The following is an 11,155-nucleotide window of genomic DNA, read 5'->3' as shown; positions in this document are numbered from 1 at the left end:
AAGGGTTGTAGAAGAAAATGAAATTGTTATGACATTTAGAGTGCCTATGCTTTTTGTCATATATTTTGGGATGTCTATCAAAGTTTTTGTGAAGAAAATGAAATTGTTTTGATATTTGGGATGTCTATACTTTTTGCCATACATATATTTTGAGGTGTATCTAAATTTTTTCTTTTTATATCTTTTCTAATTATTTATTCTTTCTTTTTTATTTTGTCCATTGCTTACCAACCACACACATTCAATAAAAATGTCTACGTCAAACGAAGCTATTATAATTATCTTGTTTTCCTTTTGTGTGGAAGATATTTTTCCTTGACTTGTAAGTCTTTTGTCTTTTAATACAATCTTGACTTGTAAGTCTATAGTTTGACTAGTTTGCATGACTTGACTTGGTCAAGTGGTTTAAGTCTTCCCAACCCACTTGGTCAAAGAAGGAAAATAATTAAGGGTCCACAAGCACAGTGAATGCTATATGGATGATTGCCCCTCCATCCATGTTTCTTATGTGTAGTATCCCTAATAAAAGTAAAATTAGGGTGTGAAGAAAATGAAATTGTTTTGATATTTGGGATGTCTATACTTTTTGCCATACATATATTTTGAGGTGTATCTAAATTTTTTTCTTTTTATATCTTTTCTAATTATCTATTCTTTCTTTTTTATTTTGTTCATCGCTTACCAACCACCCACATTCAATAAAAATGTCTACGTCAAACGAAGATATTATCATTATCTTGTTTTCCTTTTGTGTGGAAGATATTTTTCCTTGACTTGTAAGTCTATAGTTTGACTAGTTTGCATGACTATACTTGGTCAAGTGGTTTAAGTCTTCCCAACCCACTTGGTCAAAGAAGGAAAATAATTAAGGGTCTACAAGCACAGTGAATGCTATATGGATGATTTCCCCTCCATCCATGTTTCTTATGTGTAGTATCCCTAATAAAAGTAAAATTAGGGTGTTCATGAACTCTTATATTTAAAAAAATTTAGGTGAGCTTTTTTATTTTTTCAACCTGCCACAATCAAATCTTTTTCTTTAGAAATAATCTATCTATCTATAACATAAATTTCTTTTCCTCATACAAATTTCAATGTTTTTTTTTTTTTTTTTTTTTTTTTTTTTGGATGAGGTTCATCCGGGCCAGCTTACGCGCACCACGATTACATCCTCAAGGGAGATTTTTTATATATATAATTAATGCCGCCTAATGGGTGCGAACCCAAGACCTCCCCTAGGGAAGTTGAGCCTTTAACCGCTTTAATAACCCATCATTGGCAAATTTCAATGTTTATACTATTACATAGTAGGCAAGGAGCCTTCTTGAAATTTCGAAATTTCCCTTCATTTAGAAATTGCAAATCTAAACAAACATTTTAAGAGATTTACTTTATTGAAAAAGGACATAATCAACACAACCATTTAGTTTTTATGAGAAGACAACTAAATTGATAAAAAATAGTAAAGAAACAAGATTCCAACACTAGCATGCATTATCATCTCCCACCATCTAATGATATCGCCACCTGGTTAGTCATACTATCATACCCGATAGTGTGGTGGCCATGAAAGTCTGATGGTTCGCCAAGAAGTGCTTCAACTTCCTCAGGATTTTGTGCAACCCAAGGGTGCTTTTGATAGTTGTTCAACCGTTGTAGCTCCATTGCCACTTCTTTCATTTTAGGCCTTTTTTCCCCTTTTATTCTTATACATCTTTCAGCCAGTATTATGACTTCATGGAGTTGCTCTTTGCATCCTTCAGCTATAACCCCACCATCTAGAATAGCCCAAACCCTTCTTCTTTGATTGAAGTGATAAAATGCATTGCTAGGCCTACATCTTTACTAGGACCATCAGAATAGAGTGCTTTTTTCCCAGTTAATAGCTCCAGAAGTACTACGCCAAAACTATAAACATCACTCTTTTCTGTGAGTTGGCTTGATTGGAGGTACTCTGGGTCCAGATATCCCAGTGTTCCTTGGACTAGTGTACTAATTTGAGTCTGATCTAATGGAACCAACCTTGATGCACCAAAGTCTGATACCTTTGCACTGTAATTATCATCCAAGAGAATGTTCACTGACTTGATATCTCTGTGAATTATAGGTGGCGAAGCTGCAGAATGCAAATAAGCAATGGCCTCTGATGTTTCTGCAGCTATCCTTACACGGTTATCCCATGAGAGTCGAGAATTACATCCCTCGTTATGGATATGGTCGGATAAGGTTTTGTTAGTAACAAACTCATACACTAAAGTAGGAACTTCAGTCTCTAAGCAGCAACCCAATAGTTTCACTACATTTCTATGGTTGGTTTGGGAGAGAATAACCACCTCATTTATGAATTGCTCAATTTGACTTTCATCAACTATTTTCGACTTCTTGATGGCAACAACTCTATGATCAACAAGAATTCCCTTGTACACTGTACCATAGCCTCCTCGACCAACGATCTGATCCTGAGCATAGTTGTTTGTAGCTTTCTTCAGTTCTTCAGCTGTAAAGATTTGGGCAACTTCAACAGATCCTTCATGGGAATTAGACAGCTGCTGCTTTAACAAGAAACCTCCATTTTGCTCGAAGAACTTTTGCCTGAGTTTGTTATCCCTTCTCTTTTGAAATGCAAAAAACATCATCAAGCTAGCCACAAGAAGAAACAAGCAGCCCATACCGGTACCTATAAGGAGAAATTGAACTCATGAAAGACTAGAAATCCTAGGAATTTAATTCACCTTAAAGAAGCATTAAAACGCTTCTCAACACGTAAATTTTATATCCAAACAAGCAGGGCTCACTTTTTTGTTTCAGAATTTTGTAGCTCTAACATACCTACAGTGAACGGAATCACCGGGAAATATTGCTTTTCACTACGCCAGCATCCAGTTCCATTTTTCTTCCCGTCCCCTAAATAACCACGAGGGCAAGAGCAGTTGTAACTTCCAGGCAGGTTTGTACAAACCGCACTCTCATTGCAAGGATGATCTGAACATTCATTTATGTCTGCATTAAACAAAAACACACTTGCATGACTTAGGGCTTTCCACCAGCAGAAATCGAAATATCAGTGTTGAGGAATTTAATTACCTTGGCATCCGTGTGGAAGGTAAGGATTTCCTTGGTAACCTTGAGAACAGTTGCAGCTGTAACCAAGCTCGTTCTTGGACGTACGGCACTCAGAATTCTCGCCACAAGCATAAGTTGTATGGCTCTTTATTGCTTCTTCACAAGGAAAATCAGTTGGTTCCTCTATTGCCCAATCCAACACAACCGGGACACGCGGGACACGCGGGAGACCACCTATGTAGTTATCATTGCTGAAATTCTTGAGATGGGACACGGAGAAGTTGTACCAGTTCACGTCAACCACGAAAGCGTAGCTGCAGGGATTGAAACTCAAGATCTGCCTGTGGCTGTCAAAGCTTTTAATAGTTAGGCTGAAACTCTTGACCCTCTTTGGGATGGTGATCTGGCAACAACCGCTCTCTCCGCTGCAGGAACCTTGAGTAGTACTATCGTTTATGTTGCTGCAATTTTTCATGTTGCACTCACTCCAGAAATTTCCACCATTAGCCCAAAAGATAGCCTTGGTGTCACAACCCAGAACTGTGAATCTGTTGTCAGTGTCGGACAAACTCATGTGATGCTTTCCCAAATGGAAATTGAGACCGTTCCCATAAGCCCAGCCCAATGTGTCGTAACAAGCCTGGCTTATGAAATTCAGGACTCGCATTTGGCCTTGTAATAGTGAAATGTCCAACACTTCAATATTTCCCTTCCCGAGGAACAGTTTTGGAGGGTCGTAAGTGTAGTTGCAGGTTAGGTTAAAACCAACCCAACCCAAGGTTGTGAATATGATGTGGTTGGGATTTGGGTGGTAGAACACTATATATATTAACCAACCCAAGGTTGTGGGTTCACCCATTACCCTTGGTGTTTATGTATTCACATAGATTCACCAGGTGCATGGTTAGTAATGTCTAGACATGTTTGGCTAGTAAATCTAGATTGAGTGTTATTACCCTTTCAACAGGGATATTGAAGTTGAGTGACCTATGATGGTATTGATTGGGTCTTGTGAGTATCATGCAGGTACTCGTTATCATGTACTGGTCGGGTTGCACATGTTAGGGTTAGGCTCATAGGGGGTCCAACAGACAGCTTGAGTGTCGCGAGAAGACATGAGATTGAGGCATCCACCTTAGCATATGTAGATGACCATAGGGTTATGGAATAGTATCCCAACATACGGCTTGAGTGCCGTGAGGAATAAGGTTCCTAGGTGAGAAGGATACGCAGACCAACAAGGCACTATACATGAGGGAAGGTATCTGGATCACATATAGCATAAGAAATAGTCAACCTTGCATTGGACTAGGGTTATCCCTAACATGCGCCAACTCTCAGACCCAAGGTGTTGGTGAGAGAGTGGTGGCCTAATCCCCAGCCATGGTATGATGTAACCTATTCTCATTTTCCATGGAGAACCCAACAGATGGCTTGAGTGCCTTTAGGGAAGAGTAATGAGACTACCCAAAGGAGGCTAGTGTTGTAACTTAATGTGTGTTTACCATAGAGACTACATTTGTTAGAGTCAGATAGAGTCTTTAAACATCATTGCATCTTCGTTTATTATCTCATTATAATTATATCATATATGAATGTGTGTGACTGATGTGTAATGTATGATTATGTTGACCTCAATTAGTTTTGTGGAATTCATTCCTTTGTTTATATTTTTCTTAGATTCTACTGTAGGTTATGAGGACCTCGTATATTTGGAGTGCTTGCTATCGGCAAAGTACTACGAGGGACTATTGAGAGAGGACATCGAGGTACACAGAGAGTCGTGTCCTTACTCAGACTGTGCTTATGGAGTCCATTTCCTCAGAAGCCATGGAGACTTCTTATGAGAAAGTAGCAACCTTAGTCACAGTCACATATGTTCTTTATTTATTTGTTAGGTAGGGGCACTATTTATATTCTTGACTTTTCCTCGATAGCAGTTAAACTTCCGTTGTTGAATATATTCTTTGTTTTATAGTCCGACTTTAACTTTGATTATTAATTGAGGATGACTGTAATAATAATTTGATACCTTGATATTTGATACTTTGTTTCATTTTTCGCTCTTGGATTATGCTATATTATGTTATATGGTATTGTCCGTGAACCTGATCCTGTAGCGTTATCATCTTCACGGGTATTCGGGTGTGTCCGAATCCGACTAGGTGGGGTGTAACACAATGTGTCAAAGTCTCTTTGTTTATCTCAAAGTCCTAGGATAGAAGAGTCCAATTGTACATGGGATTTTTATCCGCTCCAGTTCGTGTCAGGCTCCAGTTCCTCCAGTTAGCCATTAGATCTTCAACACGTATTTCATTCTAATCGTACGGTTACAATTATTCCAACTTAACCAGTTTATTCTTTATTTTTTTCTTTCTTTTGTTTCGGCTGGCTCTCCCTCTTCACCTCAGGCAACACCGACTCATCGCCGGCGAAGCGAATCAAGGGATCGACTGAAGCGAAGCGAATCAAGAGAGGAATTGATCGAGTGATCACTGAAGCAAAGCGATCGGTCTCAGATCTGCTTCTTCTAGTTCTGCTTCTTCTCAGATCTGGGTTGGGTTTTCGGTTTCTGGTGTAGCTTGTTTTTCTGGAGACTTGTTCGTTGCAGGAGACATAGAAAGGGAGAAGAAGAAGAAGAAGAAGGGCATTTTTTTTTCAAAAATTCATTATATAAAATTAATCCTCTGCAACCTCTGCTACTTTTATGAGCTCATAAAGATTAACAATGGAAGAACAAAGATCAGACATGTTAGCATATAGGCAATCTCCTTTATGGTATTTCACTTTTAAGAGTATTTCTGCAGAGAAGCATAACTGCTACCCATTTGGATTCCTCGAGTGAAAAAAATGCTCAATCAGAAAATGAATTGAGTGAATAAATCAAGAAAATACAGATCACAATGACCCTTCATGGATCTGGAGTTCTTTCTGCCAATGGCAAGCCACCATTAAGAGAAGAAGAAGGAATGCCTATCATACGAGATCTTGAAGAAGCAGGAATTTTACTCTTTTTGACGAGAGCCAGATCTTGGAAACGGAGAAGCTCTCGCCTTTACTTCGTCTACTAAGTTTCTTTCCCTCCAATTTTCATATCCACAATAACGGTGGTGTTGCCGGAGTCGAAGAGGGAAGAGGGAAGAGTGAAATGAGATGCCGGAGGTGTGTGGGTTGCCGGAGTAAAAGAGGGAAAAGACGGAGGGAGGAGAGAAATACTTTAGGGTGAAGTGGTTAAGATTTTACAACCATAGGATTAGAATAAAACAGGTGTTCATCATCTAGTGGTCAACAGGATGAAACAGGAGGATGTCAGTACTGGAGGTGATAAAAATCCATTGTACATGTAATAGGAAAGTTGAAATTGTAAATGGCTCTATCTTGTATCCTTTATTTAAAGATAATTAGTACCCTATGATGAGATGAGGGCTTTCATACCATGGATGTAGGTTCTTTATACTACAGGACAAACAGTCTTTTTTTTTTTTCTTCTTCTTCTTCTTCTCCTTGTTCTGCATTACTTAAGTGAGAGTTTTAACATATGGCGCAAGATAGAGCTTGTTTAGATGCTTTTCTCTCACATCAATGAAAGGAATCTGAAATTTGACTCTTCAGAATAGCCTCCTTTGATGCTCCATGTAGATTTTTAGAGCTTAAATTGACAATCTCAAGCCACTTATTACAACCAACCAAGGTGACGAAACCCTTTCTCTCCTTCTCTATACTTTTTTATTTCCTTCCTCACCTTCCCTCTTTCTCACGTCCTTGTCTCCACTTTTGCTACTTCTCTTCTCTCCCCGAAGTGCTCAATGATTCAAGCTTGAAACTAATGTTTCTTACACAAATGCAATTATTCATCCAGATTTTGAGCCCTTAACTTTGCAGATTTTTGCTTCCTATCTTACTTTCAGATTGACAGATTTTGGGCAAGTAAAGGGACGTAGAAGAAAATGAAATTGTTATGATATTTAGAGTGTCTATGCTTTTTGCCATATATTTTGGGTGTCTATCAAAGCTTTTGAGAAGAAAATGAAATTGTTTTTGATATTTGGGATGTCCATACTTTTTGCCATACATATATTTTGAGGTGTATCTAAATGTTTTCTTTTTATTTTTTTTTTAATTATCTATTCTTTCCTTTTTATTTTGTCCATCGCTTACCAACCACACACATTCAATAAAAATGTCTACGTCAAAGGAAGATATATCTTGTTTGTCTTTTGTGTGGAAGATATTTTTCCTTGACTTGTAAGTCTTTTGTCTTTTAATACAACCTTGACTTGTAAGTCTATAGTTTGACAAAGTTTTCAAGTCTTCCTAACCCATTTGGTCAAAGAAGGAAAATAATTAAGGATCCACAAGCACAGTGACTCCTATATGGATGATTGCCCCTCCATGTTTCTTATGTGTAGTATCCGTACTTAAAGTAAAAGGTGTTCATGAACTCTTATATTTAAAAAAAAAATTAGGTGAGCTCTTTGATTTTCTCAACCTGCTACAATCAAATCTTTTTCTTTTGAAATAATCTATAACATAAATTTCTTTTCCTCATACAAATTTCAATTTTTGTAGTATTACATAGTAGGCAAGGAGCCTTCTTAAAATTTCCCTTCATTTAGAAATTGCAGATCTAAACAAACATTACAGAGATTTTTTTATTGAAAAAGGACATAATCAACACAACCATTTAGTTTTTATGAGAAGACAAAAAAATTGAGAAAAAGAAGTAAAGAAACAAGATTCCAACACTAGCATGCATTATCATCTCCCACCATCTAATGATATTGCCACCTGGTTAGTCATTCTATCATACCCGATAGTGTGGTGGCCATGAAAGTCTGATGGTTCGCCAAGAAGTGCTTCAACTTCCTCAGGATTTTGTGCAACCCAAGGGTGCTTTTGATGGTTGCTCAACCGTTGTAGCTCCATTGCCACTTCTTTCATTTTAGGCCTTTTTCCCCCTTTTATTCTTAGACATCTTTCAGCCAGTAGTATGACTTCATGGAGTTGCTCTTTGCATCCTTCAGCCATAACCCCACCATCTAGAATATCCCAAACCCTTCCTTCTTTGATTGAAGTGATAAAATGCATTGCTAGGCTTACATCTTTACTGGGACCATCAGAATGGAGTGCTTTTTTCCCAGTTAATAGCTCCAGAAGTACTACGCCAAAACTATAAACATCACTCTTTTCTGTGAGTTGGCTTGATTGGAGGTACTCTGGGTCCAGATATCCCAGTGTTCCTTGGACTAGTGTACTAATTTGAGTCTGATCTAATGGAACCAACCTTGATGCACCAAAGTCTGATACCTTTGCACTGTAATTATCATCCAAGAGAATGTTCACTGACTTGATATCTCTGTGAATTATAGGTGGCGAAGCTGCAGAATGCAAATAAGCAATGGCCTCTGATGTTTCTGCAGCTATCCTTACACGGTTATCCCATGAGAGTCGAGAATTACATCCCTCGTTATGGATATGGTCGGATAAGGTTTTGTTAGTAACAAACTCATACACTAAAGTAGGAACTTCAGTCTCTAAGCAGCAACCCAATAGTTTCACTACATTTCTATGGTTGGTTTGGGAGAGAATAACCACCTCATTTATGAATTGCTCAATTTGACTTTCATCAACTATTTTCGACTTCTTGATGGCAACAACTCTATGATCAACAAGAATTCCCTTGTACACTGTACCATAGCCTCCTCGACCAACGATCTGATCCTGAGCATAGTTGTTTGTAGCTTTCTTCAGTTCTTCAGCTGTAAAGATTTGGGCAACTTCAACAGATCCTTCATGGGAATTAGACAGCTGCTGCTTTAACAAGAAACCTCCATTTTGCTCGAAGAACTTTTGCCTGAGTTTGTTATCCCTTCTCTTTTGAAATGCAAAAAACATCATCAAGCTAGCCACAAGAAGAAACAAGCAGCCCATACCGGTACCTATAAGGAGAAATTGAACTCATGAAAGACTAGAAATCCTAGGAATTTAATTCACCTTAAAGAAGCATTAAAACGCTTCTCAACACGTAAATTTTATATCCAAACAAGCAGGGCTCACTTTTTTGTTTCAGAATTTTGTAGCTCTAACATACCTACAGTGAACGGAATCACCGGGAAATATTGCTTTTCACTACGCCAGCATCCAGTTCCATTTTGCTTCCCGTCCCCTAAATAACCACGAGGGCAAGAGCAGCTGTAACTTCCAGGCAGGTTTGTACAAACCGCACTCTCATTGCAAGGATGATCTGAACATTCATTTTTGTCTGCATTAAACGAAAACACGCCTGCATGGCTTAGGGCTTTCCACCAGCAGAAATCGAAACATTAATGTTGAGGAATTTAATTACCTCGGCATCCGTGTGGAAGGTAAGGATTTCCTTTGTAACCTTCAGAACAGTTGCAGCTGTAACCAAGCTCGTTCTTGGACTTACAGCACTCAGAATTTTCGCCACAAGCATAAGTTGCATGGTTCTTTATTGCTTCTTCACAAGGAAAATCAGTTGGTTCCTCTATTGCCCAATCCAACACAACCGGGACACGCGGGACACGCGGGAGACCACCTATGTAGTCATCATTGCTGAAATTCTTGAGATGGGACACGGAGAAGTTGTACCAGTTCACGTCAACCACGAAAGCGTAGCTGCAGGGATTGAAACTCAAGATCTGCCTGTGGCTGTCAAAGCTTTTAATAGTTAGGTTGAAACTCTTGACCCTCTTTGGGATGGTGATCTGGCAACAACCGCTCTCTCCGCTGCAGGAACCTTGAGTAGTACTATCGTTTATGTTGCTGCAGTATTTCATGTTGCACTCACTCGAGAAATTTCCACCACTAGTCTCAAAGATAGCCTTGGTGTCACAACCCAGAACTGTGAATCTGTTGTCAGTGTCGGACAAGCTCATGGAATTCTTTTTTAAACTGAGAGACTTAGAATACCTATAAGCCAGGCCTGATGTGTTGTAACAATCCAGGATTATGGAGTTCAGGACTCGCACTTGGCCTTGTAATAGTGAAATGTCCAACACTTCAATATTTCCCTTCCCGAGGAACAGTTTTGGAGGGTCGTAAGTGTAGTTGCAGGTTAGGTTAAAACCAACTCTATAACAACCTTCGTCTCCAAAACCAAAGGGGTATGGAACTGTGATATTAGCACAATGATCAGAGCAGTTGGGCTTAGGCACTGGGGAAGTTAAGGTTGTCATAGCTGGCCAAAACAGGAAGAAGAACTTAAGCAACAGAAAAGCACCCATGGCTACTTAACGAAGATATGGGAACTATCTTCCTGATTTTATACAATTTTTGCATCGTTTCAAAGAAGGAATTATTGACTTGCGGGCCAACAGCTGGATTGGGTGTGCTGTTAAGTCTTCCTAGGTCTTTCTCAGGAATCTTTCATCCCCCATCCCCTCGTACCAATGCGGCGGCTTACCTTGACTCTAGCTAGGTAGAGGGGATGGGAAATAAAAAAAGAAAAAGGAGAAAAGTCCGTTCGTGCCGGAGACCAAATCAACGCACGTGCCTGCTGGGATTCTCTACTTGCCACATTAGAAGTAAATGTTCTTTCACACTTTTTCTCCATAAATTAGGTGGGAGTCCGCTGGAGAACCTACTGATCAATATTCGGAAAAAAAAAAAAACTCTCCCAATATATGATGCAGAGATGTGAGAGGAAGATAAAATACTCGTTTCCATTAGAAATTGGATAGACAAGACGGTGCATGTTTCACTTGCATCAATTTTTAAGCAATGGTGTTCATTGTTCGTCCTCCACCCTACTGGTGTGATTTCTTGTTCTTTACCCTATTGATGTGAACTTTCCTACAACTCTTTTCATTTCTCAAAGCCATGATGTTTGAGAAAAGTTTATCTACAAAATCTTCTAAATAGAGTACAAGTATAAAGAGTGATAGAAATTTTGTCTAAGATCATTTAAAAAAAAAAAAAAAAAAGGAGAGAGAGACCGAAAAGAAATAAATACAAAAAAAAATACAAACCTATAATCAGAAAGAAGGATAAGAAATGTGAGATGAGAACTAAAAGTGTAAAACAATAAATAAAAGCCTATGTAAAAAATTTTATGTTACTAGATCAGCTT

The 11,155-nt window shown here is 38.6% G+C and overlaps 1 protein-coding gene across 1 annotated transcript; it reads right to left on the bottom strand.

The window, feature by feature from the left end:
* Nucleotides 1–1,423: 1,423 nt before the first annotated feature.
* Nucleotides 1,424–10,463, bottom strand: LOC148999498 (uncharacterized). Its single transcript, XM_089140243.1, is given in 7 exon segments — nt 1,424–1,799; nt 1,802–2,677; nt 2,830–3,000; nt 3,085–3,882; nt 7,827–9,002; nt 9,155–9,325; nt 9,410–10,463. Coding segments are annotated over 7 exon segments (4,395 nt in total). The 5' UTR covers nt 10,311–10,463; the 3' UTR covers nt 1,424–1,497.
* Between the last annotated feature and the right edge of the window lie 692 nt (nt 10,464–11,155).

This window comes from Hakea prostrata, chromosome 11, assembly GCF_041222555.1.
Source record: "Hakea prostrata isolate BN-2017 chromosome 11, UWA_Hpros_2, whole genome shotgun sequence".
Taxonomy (NCBI): Eukaryota; Viridiplantae; Streptophyta; class Magnoliopsida; order Proteales; family Proteaceae; genus Hakea; species Hakea prostrata.
Note: the sequence above shows the minus strand (reverse complement) of the source record. Positions and strands in the feature narration are given on the sequence as shown.